General features: G+C 46.5%; 1 protein-coding gene across 1 annotated transcript in view; it reads left to right on the forward strand.

The window, feature by feature from the left end:
* CNNM1 (cyclin and CBS domain divalent metal cation transport mediator 1) overlaps positions 1-22,191 on the forward strand; it is a 66,391-nt gene extending 44,200 nt beyond the window's left edge. Inside the window, exons 7-11 of the mRNA XM_055561064.1 lie at positions 8,791-8,954; positions 18,141-18,297; positions 18,547-18,696; positions 20,756-20,857; positions 22,052-22,191. Coding sequence (XP_055417039.1) covers positions 8,791-8,954; positions 18,141-18,297; positions 18,547-18,696; positions 20,756-20,857; positions 22,052-22,131 — 653 coding nt within the window. The 3' untranslated portion in view covers positions 22,132-22,191. The remainder of the gene's footprint in view (positions 1-8,790; positions 8,955-18,140; positions 18,298-18,546; positions 18,697-20,755; positions 20,858-22,051) is intronic.

Below are 22,191 nucleotides of genomic sequence, written 5' to 3' on the forward strand. Positions count from 1 at the left end.
TTTTCCTCTATTTCTTTGCATTGATCATTGAGGGAGGCTTTCTTATCTCTTCTTGCTATTCTTGGGAACTCTGCATTCAGATGCTTATATCTTTCCTTTTCTCCTTTGCTTTTTGCTTCTCTTCTTTTCACAGCTATTTGTAAGGCCTCCCCAGACAGCCATTTTGCTTTTTTGCATTTCTTTTCCATGGGGATGGTCTTGATCCCTGTCTCCTGTACAATGTCACAAACCTCAGTCCATAGTTCATCAGGCACTCTATCTATCAGATCTAGTCCCTTAAATCTATTTCTCACTTTCACTGTGTAATCATAAAGAATTTGATTTAGGTCATTCCTGAATGGTCTAGTGGTTTTCCCTACTTTCTTCAGTTTAAGTGTGAATTTGGCAGTAAGGAGTTCATGATCTGAGCCACGGTCAGCTCCCAATCTTGTTTTTGCTGACTGTATAGAGCTTCTCCATCTTTGGCTGCAAAGAATATAATCAATCGGATTTTGGTGTTGACCATCTGGCGATGTCCATGTGTAGAGTCTTCTCTTGTGTTGTTGGAAGAAGATGTTTGCTATGACCACTGCGTTCTCTTGGCAAAACTCTATTAGCCTTTGCCCTGCTTCATTCCGTATTCCAAGGCCAAATTTGCCTGTTACCCCAGGTGTTTCTTGACTTCCTACTCTTGCATTCCAGTCCCCTATAATGAAAAGGAAATCTTCTTTGGGTGTTAGTTCTAAAAGGTCTTGGAGGTCTTCATTGTTATGTCTTACTCCCATCTTTTTTTTTTTTGGTTACACCACAAGGCAGGCGGGATCTTAGTTCCCCTACCAGGGATCGAACTCTTGCCCCCTTCAGTGGAAGCACAGAGTCCTAACCTTTGGACCTCCAGGAGAGTCCCTGGAAATTAAGAGGGCTTTTAAGTTTTAAAAGACCTGGTTATTTTTTTTTTAATCCCCACAACCACCTTAGGAGATGGGCAGAAATTGTTTGGGGACAATAGGTAAGGAAACAACTCTAAGAAATTAAGCGGTTGGATCAGTGTCAGACGTGTAATTAGGATGCAGAGGGCTGAGGACCAGAATCCAACTCTCTTAGGCCTTGTTCTGTTGCCTGGGACCTTACTGTGTTTCTGTATGTGGGCCTGTTGTGCCCTCTAGAGGGCTGTGACTTGTTTGCATTTTGAAAGCAGCTGTGCTCATCAACTATGGTACGTACTCACCTTGGATTGAGGCTGGTGGTCCCTACTCCAAATATTGCCACTATTACTCATAGGCAGTTTCCTTCTAGCTGAGCCTGAGGGTGAAATAAGGAGAGCAGAGTGTGTGTGGATTACCTCAAGAGTGTGCTGCGATATGCAATTAGCCAGACTTGCAGGTGTTTTTATTTAAAACCACTGAGAGTACACAGCCCCACTACAGTTATCACTCCCTCTCCCTGGCTTCATTCCTTTCTTCTTCTCCTGATGGTGGAGATGATTTCAAGTTCCCCATGACAGTCCTTCTGAATCCATGAAAGAACAAAAGCAAGAGAGAGGCTGCAAGCAAGAGTCCTTTTTCAAAGCCCAGTTGCATTTGTAATGTACTTTGAGATCATTGAGGATAGTTTTTTCCCCAGAATATAAAGGAAGAACCTAAAAATAATCTTTTTACTTTGTGAAATGTGGTAAGTGGAAATATTCCTTTGGGTCGGCTCTTGCGTAGTCAACATTTGGGAACCATTAAAGCTCCATGTAATGTGAGCGAGTTCATCTGGGCTCCTAACTTGGGCTGATTTGCAGAGTTCACATTGTAGCTTTGACAGAGAGCTTTTGGCATTTGGTTTTCTGATGTTGAATAGTACCCCAGAATGATGAATTTTAATAATCCTAGTTTGTACTCTTATAAGCCTGTGTAATTAAATTCCCGCATCCAGTTTAGAAAGCACAGATGGCCTGTGGCATAGTGACGATGACCAAATCGGGCTGTTCCTCTCTGTCCCTCAGTGAGACTTGGAAAGATGTAAGCAGGCAGCTGCTGAACCCTACCTCTTCTCACATCCCCAGACTGAAAAGGAGAATGAGGTGTTCTTCTGTGTGTGGCTCCTGTTCCTGGGATAGAGTTGCGAGAGCTCTGGGCACAGGTGTCACGAGTAAAGCAAGAGTCGCAGAGGTGTGTCTAGGTTTTCAGGGCCCCTGCCTATCCGTGCAGAATGAGGGGAGATTCCATCCAGCCCTGACTTCACTTTAAAATCCTCTTCCACCCCTTCTCTCACCCCAACCCGATTTTACCCCAGTGTCTTCTCCACCCAACCTCAGTAACTCCAACTTGCCATCCAGGACAGATGTACCTTACAGGAGAACCACACGAAGTCCGCAGGATTGAGCTTGCCACACTTCACCCAAATTGAGAGCATGATGTAAGAGCAAGATGGGCGAGGGAGATGTCAACAGCTTGGCCTGCGCCCTCTTGAGGGATCCTGTGGTCAGTTTCATGCATCACTGCCCAATCCGTCGCCTCTTAGACCTCTTTGCCCTGTGCTTAGAATTTTTCTTCTCTCTTCACTCCCCCAAGCTGCGCCTCTGTGCTCTTAGAAAATGCCAAGGGGAATTATACAACTTGAACTAGTTTGCCATGCTGCTGGGACACTCGTCTGTTACTGATTTCTTCTCTTTTGTTTTTATTAAAAGCATTTCCATTTCCCTTGCTCAAAAACTTCTGAGTGTATGTGCACAATTACCAAAATGCCGAGTCATCAGCGTCCTACCTATTGAGGAATGTCAGGCTCTGGGACACAAAATCATTGATCTTGCACAACAGTCAGATGAGCTGGGACATTCTTTGTCATGAAATGAAGATTCCTTTTTCATTCTAAAGATGGCTTTTATAGACCCAACCTTTGTAAGACAGCTGTATCTTTTGCTGTAGAGAATCCTTTGGGATATTATGAATAAACCTTCAATAGCATTGTCTTTACTTAAAAAAAAAAAAAAAGAAACATGTTTTTCCTCCCAGCACAACAGTGATGTTGCTTGTGTTTGACATGTGGGCCCTATGAGTGACAGCAGGGTAACATGCCTGCGCTGGGTGCCAGTGAAGACGAGAGCTTTGGGAAGAACGGGTGAAACTGTTTCCTCTGTTTTCAATAGCAAGTGGAAGTGATTCAGGCAGAAGTTAATTCTGTTCAGTTCAGTTCAGTAGCTCAGTCATGTCCAACTCTTGGCAACCCCTTGGACTGCAGCACGCCAGCCTTCCCTGTCCATCACCAACTCCCAGAGCTTGCTCAAATTCATGTCCATCGAGTCGGTGATGCCATCCAACCATCTCATCCTCTGTTGTTCGCTTCTCCTCCTGCCTTCAAGCTTTGCTCAGCATCAGGGTCTTTTCCAGTGAGTCAGTTCTTGGCATCAGGTGGCCAAAGTATTGAAGTTTCAGCTTCAGCATCAGTCCTTCCAATGAATATTCAGGACTGATTTCCTTTAGGATTGACTGGTTTGATCTTGCGGTCCACTGGACTCTCAAAAGTCTTCTCCAACACCACAGTTCAAAAGCATCAATTTTTCAGTGCTCAGCCTTCTTTATGGTCCAGCTCTCACATCCATACATGACTACTGGAAAAACCACAGCTTTGACTAGACAGACATTTGTCAGCAAAGTAATGTCTCTGCTCTTTAATATGCTGTCTAGGTTTGTCATAGCTTGTAAGTAAGCAGAAGTTGATTAGTAGGCACGATATATTTCCCTATCAGCCTCACTGAAGCTGTCTTGAATGGTGACATAAGGGATGAGAATGTACAACAGACATGTGGGGTTGTGGGGCACAGGTCCCACCAGGCAAAGTGGAGGATTATCAAGGAGCAGTGGTTATTTCTCAGGGTAACTGAAGCCACAAACCCCTGCTCACACCCACTCTCTTTGTTCCAAACTGAGTTGAGGACAAAACCTACCAGATCAAGGTGTGGTTTTCCAGACTCTTCTTGCACCAAAGAAGCCACACTCCTGCAGGGCTGCCTGCCCCCTTTTCCATGACAACCAGACCTGAGGAAGCACTACCAACTGACTTAGTCAGCCACCACCTCAGAACAGCCGCAGTGGATCTAGGCAAGCCAGACCTTGTCCATTTATTTCAAGGGACCAGGGCCAAATGTGAAATGCGTCTTTTTCTGCCCAATACTGCTGCTCTTTACAGTCACACTGGTGCTTTATTCTGTTCTCCACATCACCATCACTGTCCCTCTCGGCCCCTGGTCACTCCAGTGTCACCCGGCTGGTAAGTAGGACTCCAGGCCTCCTGGTTTCACACGCTCTTATTAAATAGACAAACAGAAGGTTCTGATGTTTCCTGAGGCCTCTTCCTCAAGTTATGGGGCCTTGGCAGTGCATTCCTGGAGTGTCCTTCTGCCCACCCCTCACTTCAAGAAGTCAATCTACCGGGAATGACTTAGGTTGCTGGAAAAGGCTTTCTGATTCCAGAGTGACTAAAAGGCTCTGAAACCTTTTTAAAAACAAAATTTAGATTCTAAATAAAAACTCCTTCAAGGACTGTTAGGTGCTGACTTGGTCATTCCATCCTTCTTTAATGAGCACCTACTCTGGGCCAGGCACTGTGGTAGATACCGGATATACAACAATGTCCAGAAAAGACAAGGTCTCTGCCCTCATGGAATTTAGCATTGAACTGAGCAGACATTACAAATAAATACAAACATGTAATTAATTAAAACTTGTGAAAAGTGCTTTAAAGGGATGAACAGGGGACAGTGATAGAGGAAAATAGGGGGAATATTCTTAAGGTGGCCAGACTGGGTCTTCAGAGAAGAGGAAAACAACAGAATATGAAAGACTAGAGATCTCTTCAAGAAAATCAGAGATACCAAGGGAACATTTCATGCAAAGATGGGCTCGATAAAGGACAGAAATGGTATGGACCTAACAGAACCAGGAGATATTAAGAAGAGGTGGCAAGAATACACAGGAGAACTGTGCAAAAAAGATCTTCACGACCCAGATAATCACGGTGGTGTGATCACTGTCCTAGAGCCAGACATCCTGGACTGTGAAGTTAAGTGGGCCTTAGAAAGCATCACTACAAACAAAGCTAGTGGAGGTGATGGGATTCCAGTTGAGCTATTTCAAATCCTGAAAGATGATGCTGTGAAAGTGCTGCATTCAATATGCCAGCAAATTTGGAAAACTCAGCAGTAGCCACAGGACTGGAAAAGGTCAATTTTCATTCCAATCCCAAAGAAAGGCAATGCCAAAGAATGCTCAAACTACTGCACAATTGCATTCATCTCACATGCTAGTAAAGGAATGCTCAAAATTCTCCAAGCCAGGCTTTAGCAATATGTGAACCGTGAACTTCCAGATATTCAAGCTGGTTTTAGAAAAGGCAGAGGAACCAGAGATCAAATTGCCAACATCTGCTGGATCGTGGAAAAAGCAAGAGAGTTCCAGAAAAACATCTATTTCTGCTTTATTGACTACGCCAAAGCCTTTGACTGTGTGGATCACAATAAACTGTGGAAAATTTTGAAAGAGATGGGAATACCAGACCACATGACCTGCCTCTTGAGAAACCTATATGCAGGTCAGGAAGCAACAGTTAGAACTGGACATGAAACAACACACTGGTTCCAAATAGGAAAAGGAGTATGTCAAGGCTGTATATTGTCACCCTGCTTATTTAACTTATATGCAGAGGACATCATGAGGAACGCTGGGCTGGAGGAAGCACAAACTGGAATCAAGATTGCTGGGAGAAATATCAATAACCTCAGATATGCAGATGGACACTACCCTTATGGCAGAAAGTAAAGAGGAACTAAAAAGCCTCTTGATGAAAGTGAAAGAGGAGAGTGAAAAAGTTGTCTTAAAGCTCAACATTCAGAAAACTAAGGTCATGGCATCTGGTCCCATCACTTCATGGGAACTAGATGGGGAAACAGTGGAAACAGTGTCAGACTTTATTTTTTTGGGCTCCCAAATCACTGCAGATGGTGACTGCAGCCATGAAATTAAAAGACGCTTAGACGCTTACTCCTTGGAAGGAAATTTATGACCAACCTAGACAGCATATTCAAAAGCAGAGACATTACTTTGCCAACAAAAGTCCATCTAGTCAAGGCTATGGTTTTTCCAGTAGTCATGTATGGATGTGAGAGTTGGACTGTGAAGAAATCTGAGTGCTGAAGAATTGATGCTTTTGAACTGTGGTGTTGGAGAAGACTCTTGAGAGTCCCTTGGACTGCAAGGAGATCCAACCAGTCCATGCTAAAGGAGATCAGCCCTGGGATTCCTTTGGAAGGAATGATGCTAAAGCTGAAATTCCAGTACTGTGGCCACCTCATGTGAAGAGTTGACTCATTGGAAAAGACTCTGATGCTGGGAGGGATTGGGGGCAGGAGGAGAAGGGGACGACAGAGGATGAGATGGCTGGATGGCATCACTGACTCAATGGACGTGAGTCTGAGTGAACTCCGGGAGTTGGTGATGGACAGGGAGGCCTGGCATGCTGCGATTCATGGGGTCACGAAGAGTTGGATACGACTGAGCAACTGAACTGAATGACTGAAAAGTGAGTGCAGGGATTGGGGGGTAAAATGAGGGGAAAAAAGGGGGCATGAGGGTAAAATGAGGGGGAGGGGAGAAGGGGAAATGGCATCTACTGAGGTGGGGGAGGCTTACATGATTGAGAATCCCCAAGGGGGCTAGTAGGCTGGAGCAGAATAAGCATGGTGGGAAGGGAGCCCCAGGAGGAGATCAGATGGGAAAGCAGGGGTCAAGCCGTGGGGGGATTAGTGCTAAGGGTCAAGTCACGGGGGCTTAGATTCAACTGGAAGTTGATTTCTGTGTTTTTCTGTTTTTTTTTAATATTTATTTATTTGGCTGCATCGGGTCTTATTTATTTGGCTGCATCTTGTTGTGGCACTCAAGCTATTTCGTTGCAGCACACGGACTCTCTAGCTGTGGCATGCGGTCTTAGTTCCTAGTCCCCCACCAGGAATTGACCTGTGTCCTTTACATTGCAAGGCAGATTCTTAACCACTGGACCACCAGGGAAGTCCCCTGATTTGTGTTTTGAAAATGTGCTTTTGACAGCTGAGGTGAGAACAGATTATGAGATTATAAGTGGGAAGACCAGACTGTGGTCTAGGCAAGAGTGACGGTAACTGGGACTTGAGCGGAAACAGAGACCTGATGTGGGGCTGATGGATTGGCAGGAGTCGCAGGAGACTCCCAGGTTTCTGGTTCAAGTAACAGTGTATATGCGGATGGCACTTAACTGAGAAGGGAAAGACTGGAGGTAGAACCCTTAATTCTATAATCTGATCAAGGCAATGATTATTCTGGCTCTAATGAGAAAATGATTCAACATATTGTCATTTTAATCTTTCCACAACAGTAACAGCTTGACAGCTAAACAGACCTTCAGACCTCCGGAAGTCACTCCAAAGAGATGCTAATCATTTTGATGGATGGCAGCATTATCTTAAGAAACAGAATTAAATTCCTAAAGTTCTTCCAAGGAACCGAGGAGCCTAATCTCTAAACAATCAGGCTCTTCATTGGCGCCCCTGAACTGACTGTGTTAGGAGAGGCCACAGCTTCCCACTTCTCTTTCTTGGGAAGAAATGCAGAGTGGTGTCAGAGGGATGCAGAGTGGTGGAAAGGGCTTTGCAGTCTCACTCAGGGTTATTCTGTGGTGGAGATAATGCTAGAATCACCTTAGGATCTCTCTTCTGTTGATCCTGGGAGAGCAGTTCCCAGTCCATTTTGAAACCCAGTGATACGGTCATAATTGAACATTTCCAAGAAATTGTTCTTGAAAACGGAGAGACTGACTTGGAATATTCAGGAGGCCTTTGACCGAAGGCCTGGAGCATTGTTCCGGCCTCTGGCCTGTGAGCCTAAAGAGAGCCCTGCCTGAGATCCACCCTGGAGGGGGCCCCACTTTGGCCCTCCCCAGCTCCACCTCCTCTCTGCGGGGTGAGTAGTTCACAGAGCCAAAGGGATGTACCACCCAGAGCTGTGTTTTTCCTTCTAGACCATATTTCAGATACAAGAATCCTGAATTTTCCACCCAGAGAGCTCTAGGAAACCATCCCGGGAAGCCCTAGGGCAGGGCAGGGTCTCCCCCTACAGCCTGTTTTCTGGCACAAAACTCTAAGGAGCCTGACCTGGCCTACTAGGTTGTCAAGACGGTGTATTTGTCAAGGAGAAGCATAGAGCATATTTTAACGGTTTATTGATGTGATTTAAATATCTATCCATATGGTTTGTGGGCCTATGCTGGTCCCTGCCTGGAGGCAGGCCTGACATTCCCTCTGAAATGCCTCACCACAATGAGGGCTGGTTATCTGTGCTTGCCAGGTGGTTTTTAGGGCAAACCTAAGGCTTCAGCCTTTCTAAAAGAAGGTTTGTGAATGGAGTTTATATAAAATAACTCACTTTGGTAAATAAAGGGTCTCCTGGTCTGGGGTAGCCACCCACATTCACAGTGGGGTCCTCATCTCCTTCCCTTCCTTACCCCTGAACCAAGAAAGGCAGTGGACCACTCAGCTCCTCGCTGGTAGAGGTGGTGGGGAGGGAAGGAGCCTGAGCCAAGTGGAGCCCGGAGGTCTGAATTTGATACACATAAATGGAGCAGCAGGGCATTTCCTGGGCTCTGCGGGGAGAGGTGAGGGCCCCATGCTGCCATAACCTAAATGTCCTGCGGGACCTCAGTAAACCACACCCCTTCCTCTCTCTCCCTCCTTCTCTTCCCTCTACTGCCTCCCCACCCCACCCTCCTTGCCTTTCCCCCCATCTCCTCTCTCGTCTGCAGTAAACCGGTCCCCTTCCCGCTGCAGTGGGTTGAACCGCTCGGAGTCTCCGAACCGTGAGCGCAGCGACTTTGGGGGGAGCAACACCCAGCTGTGCAGCAGCAGCAACAACCTCTACACACCCGACTACTCGGTCCACATCCTCAGCGACGTGCAGTTCGTGAAGGTAACTCCGCAGAGGACCCTCCCCTCACCCTGACCCTGCAGCCTTCTGTTCCCCGTTCCCCATACCTCAGCTTTCCAAATGCCATGGTTTCAGTCAGTTGTTTTGTTTTGTTTTTTCCAGTCAGTTTTATTCTGTTCATTATTTGTCACTATTATCGTTCCTTTGTTCATTTGAACCCTGGTTGTTCATGACTGTCACCCCATTTTTCAAGTGGAGAAACTGAGGAGGAAGAGATAGGGAATTAGCTTGCCTGAGAGAAGTTGCCAGCAGGACTTTCCTTTAGTTGCCCCATCATTGGCACAAGGTTGATTTGGTTTATTCAAGATACATTTGCAGGGGATTAATAAACCAAGCATATAGGAGCGTATCCCTGGCGAAGGAAATGGCAACCCACTCCAGTCTTCTTGTCTGGGAAATCCCATGGACAGAGGAGCCTGGCAGGCTACAGTCCATAGGGTCACAAAAGAGTTGGTCACGACTTAGGGACTAATCAACAACAATATAGTCGTGTATACTGGCTTCCCAGGTGCCTCCATGCGTGCTCAGTGGTGTTTGACTCTTTGTGATTCCACGGACTCTAGTCCACCAGACTCTTCTTTCTGTGGGGATTCCCAGGCAAGAGTACTGGAGTGGGTTGCCATTTCCTCCTCCAGGGGATCTTCCTGACCCAGGGATTAAACCCTCATCTCCTGCATCTGCATTGTCAGGCAGATTCTTAACCACTGAGCCTCATGGGAATCCCAGCTATGATCTTACATATGTATCAGGTTTCACATATTATTATCTAGAAATCTAAAACACAAGGCAGTCTGTTATGTTAGCTGAAAATCTTTGTAGTAATTATCATACCACCTTGCCCTGTCCCTGAGCTATTTGAAGAGAATCACTTTGCAAGTGGGAGAGAGGCAGCAATGCTTATCACCTTATAATTAAGGAAAGCTGTTTCTTCATACCCCTCATTGAGTTTAATATTAGACAAACATATTCTAAGATTTCCTCCTTTCTCTTGCTTTGATAGGTTTTATTTTGTTGGTTTTGTTTGCTAGCATTCCACAAATCATTACACACTTGGCCTGAGATCAGAAGGGAACCCATTTACCCGAGTCCAGCTAAACACCCAACGTGCTCACTCGGTGACTGTCGTCCCGGTTGCAGGGGATGAGGGTATGCTGAATCCCAAAGGTGGGAAAAGGTCCTTTCCTTCTGTTCAGAACACTCACCCTGATAATTTGAGGGCGGTGTGTGCTGACTGGCTTTCTGTGTTCCATGACTCTGTAGACACCCTGAACTAAAATACACATCGTTGATAAAAGTAACCCTGGAGAGTTACCAGAGGAGGGGCTGTACCTGTGGAGTGGGCTGGGGTAATGACTGTTGGTGGCGTGGCCTGTGCCATGCACTTTAAGTCCTTGATCTGAATTATCCACTTAGTCCCACAACCACCTTAAGAGGTAGGTACTCTGTCATCCCCACTTTATAGGTGAAGTAGGAGCTTGTGGGGGGCTTCCCAGGTGGTCTTAGTAGTAAAGAACTCACCTGCCAATGCAGGAGACGTAAGAGATGCTGGTTGGATCCCTGGATCAGGACGATCCCCTGGAGATGGAAACAGCAACTCACTCCAGCATTCTTGCCTGGGAAATCCCGCAGATAGAGGAGCCAGGCAGGCTACAGTCCATGGGGTCACAAAGAGTCAGACACAACCGAAGTGACTCAGCGCACATACACGTGGGAGTTTGAGGAGTATAAGGTCTCCTAGCTGGGAAGTGGCAGAACCAAGCAAGATTAAGTCTCTCTGTCTCCAGAGTCCAAGCCCTCAAGTCACTGGGCTTTGAGAGAGTTCAGGGAAATCAGAGCTGATGGAGCCAGGGGAAAGTGTTTTAGTAACTAATCCAACAGTATGCATGGTATGTATGATTGTGGACACTTTAACTAGTCTATCGTGACAATGAGGTTGAACCTCAGAAAACCACATTCCACGATTCTCCTCCCTCTTGCCTCCAGCCCTGAAGCCCTGTAATTGTAGACCATCCTCAGAAATGGGATAAGAAAAAGTAGGAGGAGAGAAATTCTGCTGTGCTAACTCAGTGGTTGGTAGTACTGGGCACGTGGTTTATGGGAAAAGAAATTGAATGTCATGATATGAGTCAGTGGCTCAACAGGTATCTACTGACTACTTGCTCGTGCTCAGCACTGTCTAGGCATCAACAAGATACTGTGGTCAACAAGACTGCAAGTTCCTGCTTTTCTAGAGCTTCCAGGCTCATAGGAGGAGAAAGGTGATAAATAAGTAACCACATCAGTAACCTAGGTTATTTAGGAGAGTGATGAAGGCTCTGAAGGGAATAAATCACATCATGGGATAAACAGTGCCTGGGCAGAGTCAGCAAGGAGGCTGCTTTAGAAATGGTTATTAGAGCAGGCTGAGAAAAGGACATTTTTTGTTGGGACCTGGAAGGGGCTGTGGAGAGAATGTTCAAGACAGAAATGACAGAGCCAGGAAAGAGTTTGGTGGTCTGAGGATATTTGGCCTGGCGCATTATGTGCAGAGGCTGACCTGAGTTGGAAATAGAGTGTGGGTAGCAGTGTTACCTGGCATCTTTAGGCCAGAGCACAGGGTCTGGATTCTGTTTTAAGTGCATTGGGAATTTTTGTTCAGTTCGTTTCTCAGGTCTTTCCACTTGTCTTAGTCTATTTTAGCTATTATAACAATTACCATAGACTGGCGACTCAGACTACCAACATTGGAAGCTGGATCTCCAAGTTCAAGGTGCTGGTCAATCCAGGTGGTATCTGGTGAAAGTCCAGTTCATGGTTTGAAAATGGCTGTCTTCTCTGTGTGGGAGAAGCATCCTCATATGGTGGGAAGGAGCAGGGAGAGGGAGAGACAGAGGGAGCAGGCATCCTTCTTATAAGGGCACCGATCGCATTCATGAGGGCTCCCTGCTCATGACCTAACTACCTCCAAGGCTCTACCTCCTAATGCCATCACCTTGGAAGTTAGAATTTCAGCATATGAGTTTTGGAGGAACACAAACATCCAGTCCATAACGCCATTTGTATCATAAGTCGAGAAAATCCATATGAGGCTTTGGAGAGAAAAGTGAAGGAGATTTTGAGGCGTCATGTGTAACGAGCAACTGTGATAAACCCAGAGTTTTCTGAAACATCTCTGGGAGTTTACAGCTTGGAGAGCACTTTTAGGAGATGGATTTGGCTGTTCCTCAAAATGGAATGTGTTAGATGAATGAGTGAGTGAGTGAAGTTGCTCAGTCGTGTCCAACTCTTTGCAACCCCATGGACTGTAGCCTACCAGGCTCCTCAGTCCATAGGATTTTCCAGGCAAGAGTACTGGAGTAGGTTGCCATTTCCTTCTCCAGGGGATCTTCCCCACCCAGGGATCGAGCCTGGGTCTCCCGCATTGTAGGCAGACGCTTTACCGTCTGAGCTACCAGGGAAGCCCTGTTAGGATGAATACCCAACACTAAGTTTGTAAGGATTTTCCTAAAACTTACAATTGATCTCACATATCTCATGTATCCACTCCTAAAAACAAATGGAACATTCTATAAATAACAAGGAACATAAAAGGAATGTCTCTTTCCTGACAGTGAGCCAGTGGCATGCTGAGAACTCCAAATCTGAGGTCAGTTCTCAGGTACAGGTGTTATCCTTTATCTCAGGCCAGAGGGCCTTGCTGTGACTGGGGCAGCAGGGCATCACTAGGGCATCACTAGGTCCTTTTGTCTACCTAGATATTCTGAAATTGAGAAAGCTACATGTCAGAAGTAGAAATTTAGGGAAGGCTAGAAACCTAGTAAAATATTATTCAGAAATCTCTTTCAACTTGTGGTTCAAGTCACTTAAAAACTTCAATTGCAATGGGTTGTTCTACAGAAGGGAACATTGTAAGTTCAAGCTCTTGTTTAACATAAGGGTTTGATTTTTCTGTTTTGTTTTTTAATATAAGTTGAGATGACATTTTTCTCCTGACTGAATGGACTTTTAGGGCCATGTTCAGGTTGCTCTTTTACTCACCTCCTCAAACCCACCTTTTTTTTTTAATACAAAGAGAGTTTTTGAGAAAGCTCAGGGGTGATTTCACTGGCCAAAGCCGCTGTGACTGGCTGCAGAGGCTTTTCCTGTCCAACAGACTAAGTTCTAGAACTGTTCATTAAGTCCAGGAGTAATTTGAGTTCAATATAAAATTAGAAAGAAAGGTATATCCAATATCCAGTGAGTATCTGGGAAAGGTATTAAAGCCATGATTGTGTCTGTGTGTGTTTGTGTGTGTGTGTGCGTGCATGCTCAGTCGCTTCAGTCATGTCTGACTCTTTGTGACCCTATGGACTGAAGCCCACCAGGCTTCTCTGACCATGGATTATCCAAGCAAGAATATTGGAGTGGGTTGCCATGCCATCCTCAAGGAGATCAACTCAACCCAGGGATCGAACCCTCGTCTCCTAAGTCTCCTGCACAGCAAGCAGATTTTTTACCACTGAGCCACTGGGAAAGCCCCAAAGCCATGATTAATAGAAGTTAATAAGTTATGAAGGTACCAAAGAATCTTTAGGAATTCTTTAATGTATTCCATAAATATTAATATCATCTTTAAATTAAGAACATTTGGCAGACGTTGTATAGTGAATTGTAACCATGGCTCAGATGCCCCATCACCATCTGGAGGCAGAATCTCTAAATTGCAAAATTGTGTTTTAAGGAATGAATTTCTGTTGCTGTTTAGTCGCTAAGTTGTGTCCAACTCTTCTGCGACTCCACGGACTGTAGCTCTACTGTCTATGGGATTTCCCAGGCAAGAATACTGGCGTGGGTTGCCATTTCCTTCTCCAGGGGATCTTCCTGACCTGGGATTGAACCCTTATCTCGAGCACTGGCAGGTAGATACTTTACCAATGAGCTACCAGGGAAGCCCTTGAGGGATGAATAAACCACCCAAGAGTTGAAAATGTAAGCAGAACATCATAAGAGGATTGGAAACATCACTCTGGCTGAAAGGTGAACTTCTGAACGCATTGACTGCTAAGTCAGAATGTCCCAAAGGGTACCCTTAACTCCTGTTAATTTCAAGATCAACTGATCTCCATTTCTTTTGTAATTTAGAGGACACTTGAGTGATCGTGTATGGATGTGAGAGTTGGACTGTGAAGAAAGCTGAGTGCTGAAGAATTGATGCTTTTGAACTGTGGTGCTGGAGAAGACTCTTGCAAGTCCCTTGGACTGCAAGGAGATCCAACCAGTCCATTCTGAAGGAGACCTGTCCTGGGTGTTCATTGGAAGGACTGATGCTGAGGCTGAAACTCCAATACTTTGGCCACCTCATGCAAAGAGTTGACTCATTGGAAAAGACTCTGATGCTGGGAGGGATTGGGGGCAGGAGGAGAAGGGGACGACAGAGGATGAGATGGCTGGATGGCATCACCAACTCAATGCACATGAGTTTGAGTGAACTCTGGGAGTTGGTGATGGACAAGGAGGCCTGGCATGCTGCAATTTATGGGGTCGCAAAGAGTTGGACATGACTGAGCAACTGAACTGAACTGAACTGAGTTCTTAATTGGCTAGAGTAAAAGACAACTTGAACTCAAGCTATTGCTAAGAAATGGTAGCTACAGTAGTGAAAAGAGAATAAGAACATGGTGTCCTTTGAACAGTGGTTTCATTCGCTTGGTGCCAATCAGTAAGTATTTGGTAAGCAGTTAATGATGGTTCTTGGTACCATGAGCTGTACTCAAGAAATATAATTGGGGAAAAGAACCGTAAGTCAAATGACAGTGACCAATGCAGAGTAGTATCTAACTGATTATGAAATCATATGACACTTTAAGCACTGTATTGGCTGGAGAAAGCACTGGACCTTGAAGAATTAGGAAAGAATAAAAGGCGAGTGAAGCCAAGGCCAAGAGGAAGAAGGAAGGAAGGGGTATGGAAGGCAAGTGAGCATGGCGCACTCAAGGAATGTAAAAGAGGGGCTGAGCCGGACCAGTGGTTCTGTGCTGGCAAGCAGCGGGACACTGGGGCCGTGCCAGGCTGGATTGTCAAAACTGGGGAGAGCTATCTAGTTGATCTGCTGGACCGTCAGTGTCTGATACAGAATCCAGTGGCCATATGTGGCTGTTGAGCACATGAAATGTGGCTCATCCAAACTGCGGTTTGCTAGAATGTAAAATACATATTGGATTCCAAAGACTTGATACAAAGAAGAATGTAAGATTCCTCATTAATTATTTTATGTTGGTGACACATTGAAGTGAAGCTATTTTGGATATGTTAAGCTAAATGAAATATATAAAATTAATTTCACCTATTTGCTTTTACTTTTTTTAAAATGTGACAACTAGAGAATTTTAAATTACCTATGTGGGGGTTTCCCTAGTGGTCCAGTGGTTAAGACTCTGCACTTCCAATGCAGGAGGCATGGTTTCAGTTCTTGGTCAGGCAGCTTAGATCCCACATGCTGCTCAGCCAAAAAAAAAAAAACTTTACCTATGTGATCTCACATTATGTTTTTCTTGGATAGTACTATGCTAGGTAGAAAAGGCTTCACAGGTGAACAGGAGGAAGGAACTGACAAAAAGTGATGCTTGAATCTAGAAATGCAGCTGGGGAGATTTCCTGAATACATTTGGCTAGTGCCTTCTCAAATTTCTTTTAAGATGACACTTTGACCCAGATGGTAAAAAATCCACCTGCAATGCAGGAGACCTGGGTTCGATCCCTGGGTTGGGAAGATCCCCTGGAGAAGGGAACAGCTACCCACTCCAGTATTCTGGCCTGGAGAATTCCATGGACAGAAGAGCCTGGCAGGCAACAGTCCATGGCGTGAAAAAGAGTCGGACACAACTGAGCAACTTTCATTTTCGTTGACATCGTATTTGTTTGTGACTTTTCTAACTTAAAAGAGAAGCATTGTGAAAGCAAGGCTGTGAGATCCCTAGAGCAGGTAACCAAGGCATTGCCCAGTGCCTTTGTCTTGAATAGGCAGTGTGTTTTACATCATAGTTTTTAGGCAAAGAATCATTTGGTCTTTAGCTAAAAGTGAAAAAGTAAAAGTGTTAGTTATTTAGCCATGTCCAACTCTTTGGGACCCCATGGACTATATGTAGCCCTCCAGGCTCCTCTGCCCATGGAATTCTCCTGGCAAGAATACTAGAGTGGGCAGCCATTCCCTTCTCCAGATCTTCCTGACCCAGGGATTGATCCCAGGTCTCCTGCCTTGCAAGCGGATTCTTTACCATCTGAGTCACCAGGGAACTAAACTGGAAGCCAAATCTAAACTAACTAGTTAAAAGAACCCAAATAGAATAATATCAAGTGCTTTGTTGGGCTTACCAAGAGTCATTTAGGACATTTTCCTGTCGTTTAAGCCAGGAGAACCTTCAAGACTCCAAAGAAAGCATCACCTTTAGAAACCCATGGTAACATTAGAAGACTGAGTTTTGATAATAACCTTGGCTCAGACCATGTATCCTACTTCTCTTCAGTCATCTGATGCCTGCTGCTGCTGCTGCTAAGTCGCTTCAGTGGTGTCCGACTCTGTGTGACCCCATAGACGGCAGCCCATCAGGCTCCCCCGTCCCTGGGATTCTCCAGGCAAGAACACTGGAGTGGGTTGCCATTTCCTTCTCCAATGCATAAAAGTGAAAAGTGAAAGTGAAATCACTTAGTTGTATCCGACTCTTGGCGACCCCATGGACTTCAGCCTACCAGGCTCCTCCATCCATGGGATTTTCCATGCAAGAGTACTGGAGTGGGTTGCCATTGTCTTCTCCCATCTGATGCCTATGGGCCCCCAAAATAACATAGCAATTTTGGAGGGACTTCCCCTAAAGTTTTGTGAAAGGCAGCCTAATGCAGCCAGGTGCGTTTACAATGTACAGAGGTGAGCTCAGATGCTTTCCCTTGGACAGCAAGCGTAAAGGCCCTTTAAACTGAAATGACCAGATTGCAAGGGCAGATCCTGCCCATTATCAGACCCTGGAGTTTCTCTTCAGAGAACTTGGAACTCTACAGTCCCACCTCGCTTTCCCTCTCCTTGGCCCCTGAGGATGAATAGCACTTTCCCAAGCAGAATGCACATCTCAGTGCTGGAACTCTGAAGGCTTGCTAACTGTTAAAGCTTAGGCAAATCCCCAACCTTTCTAAACGTCATTTCCTTATTTGTAAAATGGGCATCACAGGACCTCTCATGCTTAACCCCCTGCAGCCATGGTGCCCAAAGGAGATAACGCATTCCTGAGTGCTCTGTAAGCCATAATGCACTGAATGGATGGAAGGTTTTATTCTCATATTCCAATGTCTGTCTGCAAAAGCAAACTCTTCTGCATAACATTAGCACTTCACCAACATCTGAAAATCAAATCATCAGTTCCATCTCTTTAGTATATTTATAGCACTTCCAGTAATATATAGGATTTCCAAAAATAAATAACTCAATGATGTTTTAAATAAAAAGTTGAGATTACAAGCCAATTTGGTGCAAATACTATCAGGAATGAGTTTGTTACTGCAAATAAATGAATTTGTGAGCTTCCTGTCATAAAAGGAAAAAAAGGAAGCCTAGTGGATATTTGAGTCCTCATTAAATATAAAGAAGTATACAGTGCGTCTACAGAAAGGAGCTTCTTCCTGGCACTACTTTCTTGAAGGATTTCTCAAATGGATTCCTATATGATTATGGAAGGCATTAGAAAAAACAGTAGTAATAAAGTGACTTCATCCGTGGTTTTGCCAAAGTTTATGTTCTTCATATGGAGGTTTCTTATTTCAGCCTCTACACAAGTTGGGGATCTTGTTCTTGCTGAGTCCCCATTGACTGCCCTTTAGGAAGAGGGCCCTTGGCAACAACATAAGCCTGTGTTTTAAACCTCTCCATGGGCAACCGCCTGCTAACTGAAGGGCCTTCCATCCTCTCCTGGGTCTCAGGAGAAGGTTCCTCCATGTGTAAGAGTCCAGAGCCAACAAAAATGAACAGAAGAACGCTAGTGGCAAAGGGGTTCCCTCTTTGCCCCTTCATTGCTGGGCCCCAGAACATGGATCCCAGACCACCAAGGCCAAAGATTCCAAAGCACCTTAGTGGGGGTGCTTCTGAGCTCAGGAAGGTGAGCCAGGTCCAGGGAGGGGTCTGCCCAACTTCTGACCTCAACCCACATTTCTGCCTCCATCTTCCAGATCACACGGCAGCAGTACCAGAACGCGCTCACCGCCTGCCACATGGAGAGCTCACCCCAGTCCCCCGACATGGAGGCCTCCACGACCCGGGGCACACCCCAGACTCCCAAGGATGACCCTGCTGCCACCCTCCTGAGCCACCGGAGCAGCCTGCCGTGTAAGCCGGTTGGGAGGTGATGAGCCCCGCCGGGGACTGCCCGCCTCCCTCCTCGGCCCCGCCTCCCTCCTCGGCCCCGCCTCCCTCCTCGGCCCCGCCTCCCTCCTCGGCCCCGCCTCCCTCCTCGGCCCCGCCTCCCTCCTCGGCCCCGCCTCCCTCCTCGGCCCTGCCCAGAGCTGCAGTCTTGTCCCCAGAGGGCCCCAAGTCTCCTCCAGAACAGGGAGGTGACACACGTACTGTCCTCCCCAGGCAGCCGCTCAGATGGGCTGAGAAGCCCTGGCGAGGTCGTGTACCTGAGGATGGAGGAGATGGCCTTCACCCAGGAGGAAATGACCGACTTTGAGGAGCAGAACACGCAACAGCTCTCGCTGTCTCCTGCCGCTGTGCCCGCTAGAGCAGGTCAGGGAGGGAAACTGAGTCCCGTGGGAGTAAAGGGGGGAATGGGTCAAGGCCATTGGGTCCTGGTATGGCCCCAGGTGAGCCAGGTGAGGGAAGTCTGGGACCAGAGCCCCCACGTAAAACTCCCCACTTCCTTAGGCTACCAGGGAAGGAACATTAAGGCTTACTATGCCTCTCCCAGGCATCAGATCCGCGGTAGTTTGTTCTCAGAACACTGTTAGCTAGGTTTCCACCTGGATTCAGACCTTGGCTTCCCCATTTAGGAGTTCGGCAACTTTAGGCAAGTTACTCTAACCTAAGACTCGGTTCCCTTAGCTTAATAGATATCTTTCCTTATGTTTGTTTTTCAGTCGCTCAGTCATGTCTGACGTTTTTGCGTCCCCGTGGACTGTAGTCCACCAGGCTCCTCTGACCATGGTGTTTCCTAGGCAAGAATACTGGAGTGGGTTGCCATTTCCTTTTCCAGGGGAACTTCCCAACCCAGAATCAAACTTCCCTGCATTAGCAGATGGGTACTTTACCACTGAGCATCCAAGGAAACCCATTCTTCCTTATGTTAATAGATACAAATCACGGTGGCTACTTCATGAAGTAGCTTTGAGCAGAAATGAAATAACATTTATAGGAGGGCGCATCACAGGCCTGGTACTGTGCTCCCTAAATATTAGGAAGTTATTATTAGGCCTAATTTATAGATTAGGAAGGGCTTCCCTGGTGGCTCAAGACAATATAGAATCCGCCTGCAATGCAGGAGTCCTGGGTTAAATCCCTGGGTTGGGAAGATCGCCTGAAGGAGGGCGTGACAACCCACTCCAATATTCTTGCCTGGAGAATCCCCATGTACCGAGGAGCCTGGCAGGTTACAGTCCTGGGGGTTGCAAAGAGTCGACAGAAATGAGCAATTGAGCACGTATATTAGGAAACTGAGGTCAGCCTTTGCTCTTACTGGCAGGGCTCTTCCCTTTCTTTGAGTCCCTGAGACTAGCAGTAATCTGTAGGATCTGTCCTGATCTCTGAGATCATAGCACCTCCTATGGAGACACTGAATACTCCTGTCTTGACTGCAGTGTTGCTCCAAACTCCCAGCGTCCCACCAGTCCTGAGATCCTTCTATGCTTGCCTCATCAAGCTAGTCATCTCCATGTATTCTGCCACCCCCTACAGGAACGACCCCAAGGCCAGCACCCATCCCGCCTCCAGACCCACCCTAGTCCGCAAGTCTGAGATCCCCCAGGTCCAGAGCAGTGGCCTGACAAGTGCTCACAGACTTTTGAAGTCAGTGAGACAACGTGTTTGAACTTGTGGCTAACTCAGAAAATCGAGGATATGCGTAATCACAACTCCAGGACCTGAATTTAGAATGATGGTTTTCCTCCTGTGCACACTGATTTTAATAGCTAACACATGTAGCAAGTTTATATCAAAGGAATGAGAATAGAGGAGATGGGCCAGTCTTTGGAGATTATTCCAGTCCATCCTCCTCGTATGACACAAGAGGGCCTACGCCCGGAGAAGGGAAATGACTTGCCCAGTCCACCACACCATCTGCCTCCCCAATGAGATTCAGAGGCATTGGTGGTCAGGGCCTGGGTCCCTTTCCAGCTCTCAGATCGGGCAGTTCTCTGAATCCCCCGGGTTTGGTGGAAGAAGAGAGCACATGAGCTTAGTTGCTATTGAGCCCTGTGATTTTTCAGGGTCCATGCAAGGAGAGGAGGGTGAAGGGGACACCCGGCCTGTCCTCCAAGGTGCTTCTTATCTGGCAGATACTGAGTGGAAATGCTCGTGTTCCCGTCTCTGTCTGACCTAACAGTGCTTGGAAAGTTGGATTCCTGCTCCTCTTCTCTTGTTTCTTAGTTCCTTTTGTGGCCCTAAAAAGCCTCTTGCTAAGTAATTAGAGCCTTTTTCTTCCTGGACATCCCTTCTATGTTACAGCCACCACTGCCTTGGCTCTAGTTTTGAGCTTTCACCTGCCAAGGAACATTGACAAAAAACACCCTACCTGGATCCCTGAGTGTTCAGGTGGGAAGGCTTGTGTTCTTTCTTCTTTTCTTTTTCTCAGCATCAGATAGTGAATGTTGTCATATCAATGTGGACACAGAGGCCAGCCCCTGCAGCAGTGACTTGGAGGAAACCATGGGCAGGAAGTTGCTGAGAACCTTGAGTGAGTACTTCTTTACCAGGATGAAAACCACTCACCAGCTGGTTAGTACGAAAACATGCTAGGATCTTACTCCTGAAGGAGAAACCATTGACTCCTTTTGGGAACCCTAATGAGGTACAATTGTGGAAACCTGTAATGGGGTTTGGGCAGGTACTGCACCCTTGATAGTTTGGGCATCTGTCCCATTCAGTGGGTAGTTGTCTAGGGCGGGAGTCTGTAAACCATGGCCACAGATCAAATCCTGACCTCCTCCCCTGCCCATTCCTATAAAAAATAAGGAGGCTTCCCTGTAGCTCAGACAGTAAATAATCTGCCTCCAATGTGGGAGACCTGGGTTTGATCCCTGGGTTGGGAAGATCCCCTGGAGAAGGGAATGGCAACCCACTCCAGTATTCTTGCCTAGAGAATTCCCCGGACAGGGGAGCCTGGCAGGCTACCGTCCATAGGGTTGCAAAGAGTCAGACACTTTCACTTTCACTTTGTTGGATTATAGAACCCACTAGTCTTTGATGGCCACAATGGCAGAGTTGGGTAGTTGCAACAGGGACCAAATGGCCTGCAAAACCTAAAATACTTACAATCTGGTCTTTTAAAGAAAATTTGTGTTCAGGAAACTCAATAAAAAGGAGAGCAATATCCTCTGTGGAAGGAAGTCCATGGCAGGGAGAACAAGGTGAAAAATACTCCTTTCCAAAAACAATGGAGCTGGGAACAGAGTACCCTTCCACCCCCACATACCCCAGTGCAGAGAGAGGTTGCCTCTGATCTAGAGAGTGCAGGTCCCTGGGGATGGCTCCCAGCTACACCACCACCTCTGGCTCAGGGACATCAACGTCCGTGAGACCAGTCTTCTTTCTGAGGGTGTCTGGCAACCACTTGCGCTGGGGATGAGGAGGCATGCTCCTGGGACACCGTGTGGGCCTCGCTCGATCCCATCCAGGAAATCTCCCATATATTGGCACTAGTCTGGACGTGTGGCTTTTTGGAGATGTCATCTCAGGTGGAAGGTGCATTCTAATCCTTCAAGATGTGCATATGCTGATACTAGCACCTGGAGACAGTGCAGACTACTGCCACAATATCGAGGGCTTTGTCTCCATTCCTGCTTCTATTTTGAAGAGCGCTTGGGCCCCCGAGAGAGTACTCATGTTCTCCCAGCCTTACAGATTGACCCTTAGAAACTGTGTTTTTCAGGTGGACGAAAAAGGAAGAGGTCACCAGATGGAGAGAGAACCTCTGAGGAGAACTCCAACTTAACGCCTCTCATCACATGACAGGGCTGTTGGCGTCCACTGGGGGCGTGAGATTCCAGAGCGCTGGGGAGAACCCATCCT

The sequence above is a fragment of the Bubalus kerabau genome, chromosome 22 (assembly GCF_029407905.1).
Source record: "Bubalus kerabau isolate K-KA32 ecotype Philippines breed swamp buffalo chromosome 22, PCC_UOA_SB_1v2, whole genome shotgun sequence".
Classification (NCBI taxonomy): domain Eukaryota; kingdom Metazoa; phylum Chordata; class Mammalia; order Artiodactyla; family Bovidae; genus Bubalus; species Bubalus kerabau.